The sequence below is a fragment of the Grampus griseus genome (assembly GCF_964374135.1).
Source record: "Grampus griseus genome assembly, chromosome: 11".
Classification (NCBI taxonomy): Eukaryota; Metazoa; Chordata; class Mammalia; order Artiodactyla; family Delphinidae; genus Grampus; species Grampus griseus.
In genome coordinates, this window is record NC_139005.1 from 5,548,143 (window position 1) to 5,566,180 (window position 18,038).

At 50.3% G+C, this 18,038-nt stretch overlaps 1 protein-coding gene across 1 annotated transcript in view; it reads right to left on the reverse strand.

Moving 5' to 3' along the window:
* Positions 1 to 1,708: 1,708 nt before the first annotated feature.
* Positions 1,709 to 18,038, reverse strand: part of VWF (von Willebrand factor) — a 138,169-nt gene continuing 121,839 nt past the window's right edge. Inside the window, exons 45-52 of the mRNA XM_082665314.1 lie at positions 16,729 to 16,909; positions 15,715 to 15,755; positions 15,104 to 15,220; positions 11,087 to 11,185; positions 10,267 to 10,395; positions 9,698 to 9,737; positions 3,955 to 4,052; positions 1,709 to 3,500 (exon numbers count right to left, since the gene is read on the reverse strand). Of these exons, the coding sequence (XP_082521440.1) occupies positions 3,312 to 3,500; positions 3,955 to 4,052; positions 9,698 to 9,737; positions 10,267 to 10,395; positions 11,087 to 11,185; positions 15,104 to 15,220; positions 15,715 to 15,755; positions 16,729 to 16,909 (894 nt within the window). The 3' untranslated portion in view covers positions 1,709 to 3,311. The remainder of the gene's footprint in view (positions 3,501 to 3,954; positions 4,053 to 9,697; positions 9,738 to 10,266; positions 10,396 to 11,086; positions 11,186 to 15,103; positions 15,221 to 15,714; positions 15,756 to 16,728; positions 16,910 to 18,038) is intronic.

The window sequence follows — 18,038 nt, forward strand, 5'->3', positions numbered from 1 at the left end:
CTCTCCCCACCCGGGGAGCTGCCTGCTAACCTGGTTCGGGTGTGAGCATTCAGCCGGATTATCTCGTGAACAGCCTGGCTGATTAGCTTCCAATTCCGCCCGGGAAGCCTGCTTCCCGCCGCCCTGGCCCTTATCGCCTGGGTAGGGGTGGGAGGCTCCCCCGCAGGCCTGCCTGCACTATACCCGCCACCAGATGTCCCCAACTTTCTCTAGATTAAAAGGCGCAGGAGTGGAGGAATCGTGCCCCAGGGACAGGAAGAGGGACTGCAAGAGGCAAGGGGAGGGGCTTGGGGAGGCAAGGGGTTTTAGCAAAGCTTCCCAGGGAGACGCTGGGACCAGCTGAGGAGGTAGATGGTGGAAGCTCCATTCCAGGAAAAAGAGGAGTTCCATCTCTCCGGAATGGCTTTGACATCTAGCCATGGGCAGGGGGATGGAAGAGAAGACCTCCAAAGGGCCATTCTGGATGATGGAATCTACAATTCCAAGACGCCCCCAAGCGAAACAAGTGCATTAATACCAGGGACCCTGAAAATGAAAAGGTATTATAACATTATATGTCAAGTAGGCTCTGAATGACTTTCCTATCTCCTATGCTGATAAGGTGGGCTGGTGGGGACTGCTCCCCACTTTATAGATAAGGAAACTGAGGCAGTAAAGGGGAGTCAGGGGCTGAGCAGAAGGAAAACCAAAAGCAGTGTGTGCCAACCTGGGCTGTATCCTGGGCACCAGGAGTAACCATGGCTGACGTGGATGTGGACTTCCTCGCCCTCAGCATCCTTCTCAGAGCCTCCCCCAGAGGAATTATCTAATTCTAGTAACAAATCTATGAGGGAATTACTGCCTGTGTGCCCATTTCACAGATCAGGAGACTGCAGTGTAAACGGTCAGGCACCGTGCCTCTGAGGACTTGCCTGCTCCAGAGCCTGTGCTCTAACACTTGGTTCCTGGCTGCTTGAGACAACACCCTTCTCCATTCACTTCTGGGAACCTTCTCTACGTGTTTTCAATGCCAGGAGGATTGGAAACCTTTCCACCATGGTGGTTCCTTATCCATTCCCTCTCTTCTCTCCCTCCCGCACTGTTTTAGTCCCTTGGTCCCTGCATACTCCTCCCTTGAGACTCCCCCTAAGACTCTCACTTTGGGGACTGTCCCATCTGGTCTAAGGGTGACAAAAAGAGAGTGCCTGAGACCAGAGGCAGACCCACCCTGGAACACATGCAGAATGGGGACAGCTCCTGGCTCATACCCCCACTACCAGTTTCTCCTTTTTACCCTACTTCCTGCATTTTTTTTTAAATCAAAATATGCAATTTTTCTGACTCAGCTTTTTTCTTGGCAGTGAACTGTACTATCAGTAAATATGAGGGGAACTCAGTCTATGGAGGCAGTTGGAAAACTGACACCTTCTGCTGGAGAGGCAGACTCCCTGCTGAGTTCCTCTGTGGCGATGCCTCCAATGGCGTCTCGTCCCCAGGTGGAGCATTAGGCCATCAGTCAGAAGGGAGACAGGTAATTCTCTGGCCCTGGATCTGGTTTCCTACAGAGACCATAGAGGCACTCAAAGTTGGAGGTGGGGTGATGGATGGAGGATGACAGCCTTGGAATTATTGAGCAGTTACATAAAACTTCTATCCATTCTTCCTTCCCTCTACCCGGCTAAACTCCCCACCAAAACGACTCAACACAACCCATGCCATTTGCCTTTAATGTATCTTCCCTGGAGGTTCTTCCCCAGCAGTGACAGAAGCAGAAAGACCTAGAAATGCAGCCGTCACTGGTTCCTGTGAGAACAGGGCCGAATCTGTCAGCACCAGGGATGTGCGGCTCTGATGCACCGGCTCCGGAGTTCCTGCCCAGGTGTCCAGGTACTTGGGTTCTGAACCTGACCCTGCCACCCAGCAGCTGTGTGACCTTTGGCAAGTTACTCAAGTTCTCTGAGCTGCTTTCATCCGCTGCAAAGGGGCAGGAGAGGGCAGTGGATGAGATGTCTAAATCCTTTCCAGCTCCATGGTCAAGTATGTTCAATGAGTTGAGTCTCTCCTGGGCTAGGAGGATCCGGCATGAAAGTCAATCTTCCATCAAATTCCTGTCTCATAGCCAGGACAGTTGCTTTATTCTCATGGGTGTGCTCTCCCCACCTAGAGTTTCTGCCATCTTGCCAGCATATACATGTAAGCTTTTTTCATAAAAGTCTAAGAAAGGTGATCTCTCCTTGAGAGTGACAGCAGTGGTTAGTGATTTGGGGACCCGGTGAGGTCTGGAGTTACCTACACCTCTTCTATCCACTAAAGGATCCTGGAGTGGGCAAGGCCTTGGCCTCCAGCATCCAGCCCAAAAGGAACTCAGCTCCCTCACCCCTCAGAACAAAGGAAATCCTCAATGCTCTGCCACTGACGGTAGGGACACTTAGGGTTTCCCTTTGAAGTTTGATTTCCCCGTTTTTCTTCTGGTCACTTTTTCCGTTATTAGAGAGCAATTCATAGTTACTCCTGGACTTTCTGGCTTATTTGACCCTCCCAGCCGAGTGAGTGAGACTGACGTTCCTGGTTCCAGTTGAGGAAACTAAGTCTGAAAACTGCTAAGGGGCTTGCTGAGGCCACACAGTCCGGCGAAGGCCATGGGTGGAACCTGGGCCGCCCCCGAGTCTGGGGGTCCCCGGCCACGGCCACGCCTGTGCCGCGAGGGACCACGTTCCCGCACATGCCCAGCACCGCGTTTCCAGCCCCCCAGCCCCCAGCCTCTCACCCTCCCACGGGGGCGACTGAGGAACACAGGCACTGGCTCAGCTGAGGGCTCAGAGAACCGCTTGCACACCCACTGGGGCCCCTTCCCCATCAAGTCAGCCACACTGGCCAGAGCCTGGCAGGAGCCTGGCTCTAGGGACTCCTCTGCTCTGCCCAGAAGCCCCTGGATTCAGAGACTGGAGACCCCAGTGTTCCAGAGCAAATCCCTTCTCCTTCAGCCACTGGGCTGTTTCCAAGGAGGCCTGGCGCTCACTTTCCCCTTTCCTCCCCGTGGACGCTGAGCTGCCACTTTCTCCCCGACGTGGGCGGTGCCTCCCGCAGACCCCGGGGCTCAAGTGTTTCCAGATGGAGCCTGTGCTCCCCTACCCCCCACCCCCTTCGGCACCAGCCTCAGAGCTCCAGCCCAGCCTACAACAGCCATCTCAGCCTAGATGAACCATGAGCCTTTGGCAAGATGACAGGTTGGCCTTTATTGTGGGCCCGGGGAAGCCCGGGAGCGGAGCACGCATGCGCCAAGCAGGGGTTGCCAAGCGGGTGGTGACGGGTGTCCGCGGCAGGACCGCGCCTCACTGGCGGCACTTCCTGGGGGAGCACTTGCACTGCATGGCGTTGAGGACCACGTGGTGGATGACGGAGCCGTTGGCGCAGCGCAGGGGCACCTGCATGGGCTCTGTGCGTGTGGGCGCGCAGCAGGCGCACTGGTCCTGCACGTCCTCTGTGTCGATGGAGTACAGGGCTTTGCTGGTGCATCTTCCCTACGGCAGGGCAGAGAGAGGCGGCCGTTGCGGGCGGTGGAGAGTCCCAGGGTGGGGAGGGCTCTGGGGCAGCCCACTTCCTCCACCTGCCCTCCTCCAATCAAGAAGGTCTGGCCTTGCCCGGAGAAACACGGGACAGCCAAACAACGTGTAAAAGAGCTCTCGGGCGGTCTGAAAGGCCTGTCCTAATGGAACTGTCACACCCAACTCCCATCTTCCATTAAGCAACTCTCCATTCTCTTCAGAGGACGTGTTGAATCATTGCTCGGTTTTTTTCTTCTAGGGTCAAAAGTTCCCATTTACTTCAATAAAACATAGGCTTTTTAAAAAAATTTTAAAAGCTCTCAGTTCCTTTCACTTCTCCCCCCTGTGAATTTCCCAGATCCTTCGACTCTGTAACTAAAGAGACGTGACCAAACAAAGAACTTGCCCCTCCTAACCGAGGACCCCTTACCTCGCAGTAGTGAATGTCCACTTGCTCTTCAGACAGACAGTCTCCCACTTTGACGTACTGCAGCTTGGCAGTGATGTCCTTGCACTCGGGCTCCTCACCTACAGGACAGGTGAGAGATGGGACCTGTTCTTCCACACAACACTCTCCAGCCCAGTTCCCTCATTTACTGGAAATAGGTCAATTTCACAGTAACCGGATCACCAAAGCCAGCCATGGGGAAGGCAAGTCAGTGGTCCTGGTTCCCCTCAGCTTCTCCTGGCCCTTCATATTCAGAGATATAGTTATCGCTGGGTTTAACTCACTTAATGGCACAATTTTAATTGCAGGAGGAGCGTAGATTCACTGTGCTTTGGTGATGTCAATGGATAGGACTTACTTTTATGTAATTGTAGACTCTAAAAACCATGATGAATAAATAAGGAAACACAAGCTTTAAATGACACATTAAACAAGCTGGACATAATTGATATTTATAGGACATTCCATCCGAAAACAACAGAATACACTTTCTTCTCAAGCGCTCATGGAACATTCTCCAGGATAGATCATATCTTGAGTCACAAATCAAGCGTTGGTAAATTTAAGAAAATTGAAATCGGATCAAGTATCTTTTCCAACCACAACGCTATGAGACTAGATACCAATTACAGGAAAAAAAAACTGTAGAAAATACAAACACATGGAGGCTAAATAATACGTTATACTAAATAACCAAGAACTCACTGAAGAAACCAAAGAGGAAATCAAAAAATACCTAGAAACAAATGACGTTGAAAACACGATGAACCAAAACCTATGGGATGCAGCAAAAGCAGTTCTAAGAGGGAAGTTTATAGCAATACAATCCTACCTCAAGAAACAAGAAACAACTCAAATAAACAAGCTAACCTTACACCTAAAGCAATTAGAGAAAGAGGAACAAAACCACCCCCCCCCCAAAGTTAGCTGAAGGAAAGATCGCAAAAATCTGATCAGAGGGCTTCCCTGGTGGCACAGTGGTTAAGAATCCGCCTGCCAATGCAGGGGACATGGGTTCAAGCCCTGGTCTGGGAAGATCCCACATGCCGTGGAGCAACTAAACCCATGCCACAACTACTGAAGCCCGTGCACCTAGAGCCTGTGCTCCATAAAAAGAGAAGCCACTGCAATGAGAAGCCTGCGCACCACAATGAAGAGTAGCCCCCGCTCGCCACAACTAGAGAAAGCCCGTGTACAGCAACAAAGACCGCACACAGCCAAAAATTAAAAAAAAAAAAAATCAGATCAGAAATAAATGAAAAGGAAATGAAGGAAACATTAGCAAAGATCAATAAAACTAAAAGCTGGTTCTTTGAGAAGATAAACAAAATTGATAAATTATTAGCCAGACTCATCAAGAAAAAAAGGGAGAAGATTCAAATCAACAGAATTAGAAATGAAAAAGGAGAAGTAACAACTGACAGTGCAGAAATACAAAGGATCATAAGAGATTACTGCAAGCAACTATACGCCAATAAAATGGACAACCTGGAAGAAATGGACAAATTCTTAGAAAAGCACAACCTTCCAAGACTGAACCAGGAAGAAACAGAAAATATGAACAGCCCAGTCACAAGCACTAAAATTGAAACTGTGATTAAAAATCTTCCAACAAACAAAAGCCCAGGACCAGATGGCTTCACAGGCGAATACTATCATACATTTAGAGAAGAGCTAACACCTGTCCTTCTTAAAATCTTCTGAAATATAGCAGAGGGAGGAACACTCCCAAACTCATTCTACGAGGCCACCATCACCCTGATACCAAAACCAGACAAAGATATCACAAAAAAAGGAAACTACAGGCCAATATCACTGATGAACATAGATGCAAAAATCCTCAACAAAATACTAGCAAACAGAATCCAACAGCATATTAAAAGGATCATACACCATGACCAAGTGGGGTTTATCCCAGGAATGCAAGGATTCTTTAATATACTCAAAGCAATCAATGTGATGCACCATATTAACAAATCGAAGGATAAAAACCATATGATCATCTCAATAGATGCAGAAAAAGCTTTCGACAAAATTCAACACCCAATTATGATAAAAACTCTCCAGAAAGTAGGCATAGAGGGAACCTACCTCAACATAATAAAGGCCATGTATGACAAACCCTACACACTAGGGTTTGCATTCCTATACACTAACGATGAAAAATCTGAAACAGAAATTAAGGCAACACTCCCATTTACCATTGCAACAAAAAGAATAAAATACCTAGGAATAAACCTACCTAAGGAGACAAAAGACCTATATGCAGAAATCTATGAGACACTGATGAAAGAAATTAAAGACAATACAAACAGATGGAGAGATATATCATGTTCTTCGACTGGAAGAATCAACATTGTGAAAATGACTATACTACCCAAAGCAATCTACAGATTCAATGCAATCCCTATCAAACTACCAATAGCCTTTTGCACAGAACTAGAACAAAAAATTTCACAATTTGTATGGAAACACAAAAGACCCCGAGTAGCCAAAGCAACCTTGAGAACGAAAAACGGAGCTGGAGGAATCAGGCTCCTGGACTTCAGACTATACTACAAAGCTACAGTAATCAAGACAGTATGGTACTGGCATAAGAACAGAAATATAGATCGATGGAACAAAATGGAAATCCCAGAGATAAACCCATACACACATGGTCACCTTATCTTTGATAAAGGAGGAAAGAATATGCAATGGAGAAAAGACAGCCTCTCTTCAGTAAGTGGTGCTGGGAGAACTGGACAGCTACATGTAAAAGAATGAAATTAGAACACTTCCTAACACCATACACAAAAATAAACTCAAAATGGATTAAACACCTAAATGTAAGGCCAGACACTATAAAACTCTTAGAGGAAAGCATAGGCAGAACACTCTATGATATAAATCACAGCAAGATCCTTTTTGACCCACCTCCTAGAGAAATGGAAATAAAAGCAAAAATAAACAACTGGAACCTAATGAAACGTAAAAGCTTTTGCACAACAAAGGAAACCATAAACAAGACAAAAAGACAACTCTCAGAATGGGAGAAAATATTTGCAAAGGAAGCAACTGACAAAGGATTAATCTCCAAAATTTACAAGCAGCTCATGCAGCTCAATATCAAAAAAACAAACAACCCAATCCAAAAATGGGCAGAAGACCTAAATAGACATTTCTCCAAAGAAGATATACAGATGGCCAAGAAGCACATGAAAAGCTGCTCAACATCACTAATTATTAGAGAAATGAAAATCAAAACTACAATGAGGTATCACCTCACACTTGTTAGAATGGGCATCATCAGAAAATCTACAACAACAAATGCTGGAGAGGGTGTGGAGAAAAGGGAACCCTCTTGCACTGTTGGTGGGAATGTAAATTGATACAGCCACTATGGAGAACAGTATGGAGGTTCCTTAAAAAAGTAAAAATAGAACTACCATATGACCCAGCAATCCCACTACTGGGCATATACCCTGAGAAAACCATAATTCAAAAAGAGTCATGTACCACAATGTTCACTGCAGCACTATTTACAATAGCCAGGACATGGAAGCAACCTAAGTGTCCATCGACAGATGAATGGATAGAGAAGATGTGGCACATATATATACAATGGAATATTACTCAGCCATAAAAAGAAACGAAATTGAGTTATTTGTAATGAGGTGGATGGACCTAGAGTCTGTCATACAGAGTGAAGTAAGTCAGAAATAGAAAAACAAATACTGTATGCTAACACATATATAGAGAGAGAGAATCTAAAAAAAAGAAAAAAGGTTCTGATGAACATAGGGGCAGGACAGGAATAAAGATGCAGACGTAGAGAATGGACTTGAGGACACGGGGAGGGGGAAGGCTAATCTGGGACGAAGTGAGAGAGTAGTGTTGACATATATACACTACCAAATGTAAAATAGATAGCTAGTGGGAAGCAGCCGCATAGCACAGGGAGATCAGCTCGGTGCTCTGTGACCACCTAGAGGGGTGGGAAAGGGAGGGTGGGAGGGAGACGCAAGAGGGAGGGGATATGGGGATATATGTATGCATATAGCTGATTCACTTTGTTATACAGCAGAAACTAACACAACATTGTAAAGCAACTGTATTCCAATAAAGACGTCAAAAATAATAAGATAAAAACCATAATGATCAGAGCAATCCTCCTGCGCTTATAACAATATCCAGAAGCTGACGGGCAATGAGGTAGCTAAGAAATACAATTAATCTCTATCCATCCCTGCAAATGGCATCGTCTCTGTGGGAGCTGATCGTAGGAGCCCTTATGGAATCTTCCCTTTGGGTATAGCTACCTCTGGGTCGCTAGCATGGGTCTCCTTATGTACAGGGGTTAAAAGCATTCAGATCTGAACCTCTCCTTGGCCCACTGATAATCTAAGATTTAATGCCACCTCATTATTGCCCGTCCAAACACTGGGAGTTTTCCATTCCTGGATGGCTCCAAATCTAAATCAACTTTAACTACCTAATAGTTGGGTTCCCAGCTCCCAAATAATGTCATTTTAAAGTGAAAGCCTGCCAACCACATTAAGAGGGTGAAAAAGGAAAACACATTGAGCCCAACACACTATATTCTTTTGCTGTAGATTTAAATCCCTGAGCCTGGCTTCTTTTCCTTATGGAAGGTCCCCACCTCTTGAAAGCACAGACCAACACAGGCCCCTTTTGGCCTCGCTGCTAGTTTTGAAGATAACAGCCTCGGCGCAATTCCATGTGCAGCACGCCTAGAGAGAATGCATCTCCTCTGATGGTTTCCTGACCACATTCTTCAACCATGCAGACAAGAACCATAGAAAAAGATGCTTTCAGAGTGTGTTTTCCGCAGTCTGCAACTTGGTTACAGCAACTACAGGGACTGTCAGAGTGAACCGTCAAGAAAAGAATGAATGACTGAACGCTGAAGATATTCGTGTTTTTACTCTTCCTTTCTCTACCCAAAAATAAACATGGGAACATGGGCCCGTGAACCCCAAAACTAACTAAACTAAAAGACACAGAATATTAGTCCAGGCAAGTAATTCTACATTCAGAGAATACAGCACTAACACTGGGATTCTGAAAGGTACTTGTGTTCATGGAAACAAGAACGCAAGAACATGTGGTGAGATGCTGTCTGGTGGGCAGGCTTGAGCTCCGTCTCCAAAGCTGCAGCCGTAACTATTGGGACCAACCAGTACAACACAACTGCAAGGTCAAGAGGAGCTGAGAGTGAAGCAGACGAGGTTAATAAAACTGAGACCAGCCTCATAAATCCTCGAGAAGGCTGTGTTCACTGCAGCCCCACAGCCAGCTGCTGGTTTCCCTTTCTCTCTGGGAGAGCTGCACGACACCCAAAGATTAGAGGCATACTGAATGTCCGCTCTGTCGAGATCATGAATCAAGGTGCCTGTCTTCAGGAGTTCTGGTGGCAGAGGGAAGACATTCTCTCATGATAGGACTACTATGACCAACCCAAGGCTCTGCAAGGGGAAAGGCAGGTAAGAGGCTAGTGACTGCCAGGAGTTTGGAAGGAAGGAGGAAGAGTGTGCCTCACAGGCATCTTGAAAGGGGGCTTGAGCAGGGGGCAGTCCAAGGACACGCAGGGTGGGGTGGAAGTGCCCTGCAGAATTGAACACAGTGACTGCAATATCTTTCTAGAAGAAAGTTCATCGCAAAGAACAGTCCCTGGACTTCTCCTGATGGATTTCAAGGGACAAGCTATTGGTAAGGTACTTACATGTGTCACAGCATGTGCCTGGAATTTTCATGATTTTCCCCTAAGAAAACAGCAAAGTCCCAGATTAGGCACAAATAGTACATAGTGGACACTTTCAGTCACTCCAGGCCAAGTCCTCCTCTGGACTCACAGTCCTGAGCTTCAGTCCCCAGAAATGAACGGGTTTTCCCATCACAGATGTGAATAGACTGACCACCCCACCTGGCCAGGCCGAAATGATTCTGATTATTCTGAATTCCCTTCCAGCTGAGTCACCAGGATCATCATTCCCAGGGGAGGCTGGAAATCAGTTTGCTCTCTCACCATCCCAATCAAGGATCACAGATCCAGTCTCCCTCAAAGGAAGGTGTTTTCTTAAAGCATATGGTACAGTTGAGAGAGTTTTGTCCCTGCATCAGGCTTTGATTTTGTAATTTCGTTGATTTTTAAACTAGGTCAGGGTTCTCCTTGGACACTGGGAATCACGTGTCCAACAGCAGAGCTGGACCACTGTCCAGAAGAACCCTCTTCTGAGAGTCGAAGATGGAGACAGTCCAGAGGAAAGCAGGGCCTGAGCCCCAGCTACTCACCCCCTCGGCCAGACACTTGTGTCCATCGAAGGGCGGGCAGCTCGTGACCCTCTTCTCCCAGATGAGCTCGCCTCTCTTGTTGACCCTGCAGAAGTGACTGTCACAGCCATCCTGGAGAGTCTCGTCGCGCTGGAAGGAAAGAGGGGAGGTGGGCAGAGCAAATCTGAAGACGGTGTTTGGGGTCCAAAGCCACTTCAAGCCATGACCTTGACTCCTTGGAGTTGTTGAGACAAGGTAGGGGACCTTAGAACAAGACCGAGGCAGTGTGTGCAAAGTCTCCACACCCAGAACCCAGAACGGAGGTGGAGTCCAGTTTTACGGCTTGTTAACTGGGAATGGGGCTGCATAAATGTAGGGCATCCCTAACTCTACTGACCACTTAACAGCTTAAAGAATTAAGACACAGCAAAGGGAAACTGGCCCTGGCCCATCAGTAGCTGAACTAGAGGTGAGCCAGGCGCCCCCTGCCAGCCCCACCAGCCCACTCTGGCTTTCATAGAGCCCAGTCTGTGTCACCCTGATTGCCTGGCCAGTCTCATAGACCATCAAGGCTGGAGAAAATCTTAAAGATCAACTCACTCCCAGTCACGGGGCCCTACACCAACTTCTGTCACAGAGAGTGACAAATTAGCCAAATCTAAGAGAGAATTCTGTACTTCCTAAAGGTTACCCATCTTTCCCTCATGAAATCAGAACTAGGTACAAAAGGAAGTCAATATTGACCCAAACTCAGTCCCTCTTCCTTGAAGAAAATATCCCCAAATAGGAAACCAGACGGTGGTCGTAGGGAGACCCCTGAGTTTAAGTTGCCCACACACACCTTCAGCATCATGATCTGTCCCCCTCGTAGCTGAATGGTGCAAGCCATAGGCAGGCATCTCCCGCAGCACTGGCCCTGCATCTTCTCTTCCTCGTAACCCTGTGTAACCAGGAGAAAAAGCAGCCTTAGTTTAAACCTCCCCCTAAGATCCCGATCGAAAGTAGGCCAAATGGTAAATGGTTTCATTAAGCAGCTGTTCAAACTAGAAATCTGGGGGTCATCCTTGTGTTCTCTCTTTTTCTTATCCCCCCTGCCCCCTCATCACCAGATCTTGCCAAAAACTGCATCTTGAGCTCATCCACAGCTTGTCGTGCCAGGGTCCTCTGTCATCACCTGATCCAAGAAATCATCACCCACCGCTGGACTCTGTCACGGTAGTAACTGTCTTCCTACCTCTGTTCCTGCCAATCCAGCAGCTTCCCAGAAGACGGATTTCACTGTTTCACAAAAACGCCCCCCCAATCTGGGAGACAACATAGGGTGGCCAACTTTATATTCTGCGAAGTATTTTAAACCATATTAACAAAGCCAAAAAGTGATCATCAGCTGTCTCGTCACTGCGTTAAAATTAAAGCTCTTTTAACTCTCCCCACCATGCCACAAAAAAAAAAAAAAAAAAAGAACTAAATCTAGAAAAGTTTTTTTTTTGGTTTTGTTTGTTTGGTTGGTTGGTTTTTTCAGGCAATGCTTTATTAGGGTCCCTGCTGCAGCAAGGGGCAGTGAGAACAAGTAACAGGTGCCCATGCTGGCTCGGTCCCAGAACACGGACAAGCTGGCTCCTCATATGGGGTGAAGGTAGGGGTGTTTAAAAGAATAAATTTAGTTCTGTGAAGACCAGCTATGGTGTCATTCTTTTTTTCATTTTGCTACATTTAGTAATGACTTAGAGATTCATTCCTTGGGGTCCTGAGGTTTTTCTACTATGAATCTCTAGCAGGTAGGTTTGGAGCCCCGGACAGAACACCTGGTCCTCTCACACTGCTCCCTTGCTCACTGCACTCCGACTGACAGCTCATAACCAGCTGGGGAGGTTAGGAGTCTATGCGCATCCACTGAACTCATCAGGGAAGCCGCAGAGAGAGAGAGCCCAGGCCACACACACACTCAAAGGACACTGCTGACATTTGAGGCCATCAGGTCACGTTTCACCGGTGAGCTTCAACTGTGTTTTCAAAAACGCACAATTCCTGGCAGGTGTGGACCGAGGTGGATGGGAGAGGAAGAAAGAGACGGGAAAAACATCATGAATGTATGTGAGTGGTTGCAGTCAGAAAGAGGAAATAAAATGAGGCATAAATCAGGCACGATTTCACGGGAGCGTGGATTGGGGCATTTTTTAGTGAGTGTTAGAAGAAGACACTAGGAAATGCCCTCCACTCAGCAGGCCCAAGGAGAAGAACGTGCCCAAAATCTTTACAAGAGAAGTGAGGGGTGGGGGACAAATGGAGGAGGGGTCTGCAAAGTGAAGGGATGGGGCGGTGGACGCACACTCCACACCCCAGAGAGGCAGAGGGCACGGTGAAGCCAAGAACAGGGAAAGGTGGTAGGCTCTGTGGGAGAAGAAGGGACAGGAGAAAGTGGAGGAGGGCGGAAGGTGAGAGGAAGGGCGATGATTTCAGAGGTGCTGTGGGACCGGGGGAAGAGGGACGGGAGGGCAGGGAACACGGCAGAAACCACTGGAAGGACGCAACAGAGAGAACGGACCCCGCAAGGCAAGAACACAGCTGCACTGGTGACAGGCCTGTCTGAGCCCTGCTGGCGGGGTACGCACCGCACAGCTGCCAGACGGACACGGAGGGCCGTGCTGACCAGACTTCTGCCGGAGCACCCAATCAGGAGCCGCCAGGTGCCCAGCCAGCCACAGGCTCATTCACTCAGGTCTGAGCAGCCAACTAGCCCTGCTCCCCCTGTCCAGCGATGCCCCCCAAACTCTCCTCACAGGTGTCTCCCGGCCCTTTTCATAAACTACATCGGCTGCTCAAGGACCCCAGTCTTATCTCCCCGCTGCCCTTTTCTAACTCTTGCTTAAATGCCAGTCTGTCCCTGTGCCCCCTCCTGGGGGGTCATCGTTCAAGGTCAGCCCATGGTCATGCTCCTCTGGGAGGCCTTCTCAAGGTTCCTGGTCAGTGCCACCTCTCTTCCTCAAGCCTTCCTTTGTCTCTACCACCCAGCAGCACAGACCGGCTTCTGGGCTCCTTTTAGGTATAAGCGTCGTCTCCCCTGAAGGAGACACAGGCCCCACGTCTCTGATGATGCTAAGCGTTCCATCTGACGTCGGCAGTTCAAACAGACACAGACCAGCCTACGCTTGACCCACCACAGCTCCCCACCTGCAGGAGGCCACACGGAGGCCCTTCATGGCAGAGGAACGTGACAAGACCAGGTAAGCTGAGCTAGAATGGGGGCATCTGAGGCAGAGCTCAGCAAAGGCTGAGAGATACACAGCAGGGCTAATCTCAGGGATCTCAAGAGGGAGGAGATCCCTGGGGAGACAGCGGAATTTTGGAGGTGAGGAGGAGGAGTACACAGACCAAAAGGGGCCGTGAATTTAAAAATATTTAGAAACCTAAGTCTGGACTGGATTCTAAAGCTGGATTTCTATGGACGCAGAGGAAGTGGCCGTGCCACCCTCTGACCACCAGAGGGCGCAGGTAGAGAGTTAGTGGGCTGGTCCCCCCGCCTCCCCAGAACACTCTCCTTCAGGACAGCTTAGCGTGGACCGCTTCCTGCATCCACTGTAGTTCCATGGACATCCAGTTAAAGGGATGCCAAAGACTCCAGACAGCATCATTCCATCCCATATTCAAGCCCAGATGTATGCAGGGGAGTTATCTCACACACACTCTCTCTCTCTCTCTCTCTCTCTCTCTCTCTCTCTCTCTCTCACACACACACACACACACACACACACACACACGCCTGCATCCGAAACCCTGAAACAACTGGGATTTTAAATTTAAAAAAAGCAAAAAGGCATACTTCACTGGCTTCTTTCTAATTGAGGCGGGAATGTTCTCCTTGAGCCATTCTATCAGAAGTTGCTGTGTCTCCAACGGACCCCTTCACTCCCCTTGTAAATATGCTATTAAGCCCCTACTTGGAGCTTCACACGGTGCCAGTGCCAGGAAGGGCACAGGTGCAGAACACTCCCCGACCTCAAGAGCGCTGACCACCAGCAGCTTGTCCTAACCTTGTCCCTAACCCACGCGTCACCCCTCCCCTCTGGCCGCTGTGCCGCGCCACTCCTCCCCGACCCCGCCCAGAACCCGCCGCCCGCTGCCCCACCATCTGAAAGAGCAATGACTGTATTCTGTGCATCTAGCTCACAAGAAACTCATCTGACCAACCTATTTTCTAAGACAGCAGGAGCCCCAAATGCAGAAGGCAGTTTGCGGAGGAAAGCAAGGCATCCTCCAGAGCGTTGGGTCCAGCTCTGCGAGGTGGGGCTAAGAGTCACGATGAGAATAGTGAAGTGCACGCTTTCCTCTACCCAACTAGAAATGATGATTCCACTTCCCAGAACCCACCCTCAGAGGTGTTCTGAGCAAACACAGTCATCGTGAGCTGGCAGGGTGAACTATTAAAACGCGATGTCCAATAATAAAAGTATATGCTGAGGCAGAGCCCCTTCAAAGAATGTTGCATAGAACCCTGCACATAGCAAGTGTCTGATAAATAACTGTGGACTGACTAGTCACTGATAAATATTTGTTGACTAATTTTTAATGTTTTCAAAGAACAGTAGTATGTTGCTTAAAAAGAATACAGAATTGTAAATATGGTATCACAAGCCTTGCAAATACAGGAAGAAAATGTTTGAATTTCCAAAACTAAATTATAATTATATCTGAGAAATGCAATTTGGGTAGGTGACTTTTATTCTCTTCCTTACTGTTGTCAAATATGTCCATAATCAGAAAATCACGAAAGTTTTTATTTAACGAGCCCGGTGAGGTCCCATTGCTTGGGTCCCACAAGTACCCAGTCCACCCCCAGGCCCCCATGAGCCTCTCTCACCAGCGGGCAGTCCTCACAGGTGGTCTGCCTGCACTCCAGCTTGAATCCGGAGATGACCCCCGCCTGGACGGTGCAGAGGCAGGTGGTACACAGGTCAACCATCAGACTCCTCCCGGGCTGGAACCAAAGGGACCAGGGTCAGGCCTCCTGGCACCCGGAACCCCCGACCCTTCACTGCCCTCAGTCCCGTGAGCCGTCTGCCTTGGGCATGGGGGCCCGGCTGCCCAAAGCTGCCAGGATCCATCACCCTGATTCTCCTCCTGTCCCGAGAGGTCTGCTCCCTCCCTTCCCCACCCCACCTCAAGGATGGCATGGTAAGAGTGAGGGCTTTCCCAGCAGAGAGGGAGCTGGGGCAGAGGGAGCGGGGCAGATTGAAGCATGCACAGAAGAAACGCTCGAGTGCCTGGGGCCGGGATGTGAGCGCTAGAAGGCGGGGCCCGGGCCCCGGAGAGGTAGGGGTTCCACTCCAGGATGCCTGGGAAGCCCTGGAGGAAAGGGAAGTGTGGGTGGGGCAGGCCCCCCGGCTCCTTTCACTTGCACTTTAGAATGACACCCTTCCCACAGCACCCCATCCCTGCCCCCCAGGCGCCCTGGAGAAGGCGGCAGCTCACCCCGATGATGGTGCCGTTGAGCACACAGGCCTGCACGGGCTCTGGGGAGAGACAGGCACAGGGCATGAGTGTGCGGAGCACAGCTGGTGAAGGCCCACGACCCAGCTGCTCCTCCCAGGCTGGGCCTCCCTGCTCCACCTGCCGGTCCTTCTCCCCACCCAGCGCCAGGCGCTGTGGGTCCTCCTGCCGGAGCCCACGTGGCCACAGTGGCCCCAGGCCCGCTGAGGAAGGGCAGCTACCTGCTGCCCACCACCCAGCCCGCAGGGAGAAGGTCCCTGGAGTCCTCGAGGGGAGGGCACTTGTTTAAGTGATTCACACCCAAGGGGTGAGTGGGAGGATGTTTGGGCTTGTCAAAGAAAGACATTCTACTCCGGAAACTTTAAGCGCCAAGATAAAATCACACACAGAGCTCAGGACGGGGTGGCGAGAGCTGTTCGCTGCTGCTGCTGCTGCGTTGCTGCTGCTGCTGCTGCCGTCGGTTGTTTGGCTGGTTGGTTAGTTGGCTGGTGGGTGGGTTAGTTGGTTGCTTGGTTGGTTTATTTGGTTGGTTGGTTGGTTGATTGTGTGGTTTGTTGGTTAGTTGGTTGACTGGTTGGTTGATTGGTTTGTTTGTTTATGTGGTTGGCTGGTTGGTTGGTGGGGTTAGGGGATGGGCAGTTGGAATACCTTTTCCAGCCGAATGACTGAGAAGAAGTCTCTAGAATTAGAGAAGCCTGGGTCCAAGCCCAGTTCTACCACTCACTAACTCACAAGAGCAAAGGGAGGTATAATGGTACCCACCTCATGGGACTGTCATAAGGATGACATGAGACAGGGTACAAAACCAGCGCTGACACAGTGACGACCCTCAGGAAATTGTCCCATTTCCCTCATCTTACTTGCTCTCTCCCCGAAGTGTTAGCAACGAATGGAGAGATTTGATCCTCCCCGTTTCCCTGAGCTGCTCAAAAGGCAAGGATTCGGGGGCCTTAGAGGAGAGAGAGGCTTGAAGGCGGGCTTGGTAGCACATCTTACCGCAGTGACAGGTGGGGCAACAGTCCGAGGTCTGACAGCTCAGCTGGAAGCCCGAGGGGCAGGTGGGGACGTCCATTTGGGGGCAGGAGACATTCCTCTGTTGCACGAAGACCTCCTCCTTGACTCGGACACACTCGTAGATGAGGCAGGGGTCCTCGGGAGAGGCCCAGTGAGAGCCAACCTGTGGTCGGAGCACCCAAGTTGGTCAGGGGGCCAAGGTCCCGCTGGGAGTGGGCGGCCCCCTCAGGAGCTGGTGTGGGTCCTGGAGGTGAGCCCGGCTCAACGGCTAAGCCCTGCCCACAGGGTGAGGTGCACAGAGGGAGGGACAGCTCATCCGGGTCCTTCAGTGAGTCTGGGTCAGAGTCACCCTGACCAAGATCCTAGCTCAGAGCCCCGTGTGCTCCCAAGACAGAGTCTTGAGCCACCGGAGGAAGCACCTGGGGACACCTAAGGATGCTCCCTCCACCCTGGGCTCGGCTGGGAGCTGAGTGTCCAGGAACGGCTGCATGGGGAGACAGTGGAGGGGAGATGTGGAGGGAAACTCAGCCCAGCACCCAACCTCGTGCTGCTTCCCTCTGGTACAGGGAGCCGGTGAGAGCCGGGGATGCCGGTGTCTGACCCTTGGCTCTGAAATCTGCCCTGAGCTCCCAGGCTGCACACAGGCGGCCTGTCCCCAAGGGCACCACAGTCAAGGACCACTGAGTGTCCAGAACATGGTTCAGAAAGTCCCTGCGGAGGTTCTGCCCGGACAACACGTGACCATGAGCACGGTCTGTGTGGTCCAGCTCCCAGACACGCAAGTGGGGGCACCCGGCCTGCCCACTCCAGGCCCAGCCACGTCTCTTGGCCCCTGCTGCCTCTCTTCTCTTTCCAGAAGAGAAGCAGAAAGTACCACACACTGCGGCCTCTCTCCTGACCCCCCTCTGACTCCCCCCGACCAAAGCTCCCCGCTGCGGGCCACGCCCCACTCCGACCACGTACCCGCCAAGCTTTGGGCGCATCAAGAGGACCTGTCCCTACCACACCTGCTGGGCCCCCCAGAGCCACTGCCGACACGCAAGTCTTGTAGGTAAGATGGAGACTTGAATTGGGAAGGGAAACTCTTTTGTGAACACTGATGCGGGTCAGGGCTGAGGGAGCCCTGGAGGCAGATGAGAGACCAGAGGCGGGTGGGGGGCGGGGGGGAGCGGTGAAGAGGATGCTGAGCCTCAAAGGGACCAGCAGGGCTTCCCTGGTGGCGCAGTGGTTGAGAGTCCGCCTGCCGATGCAGGGGACACGGGTTCGTGCCCCGGTCCGGGAAGATCCCACAT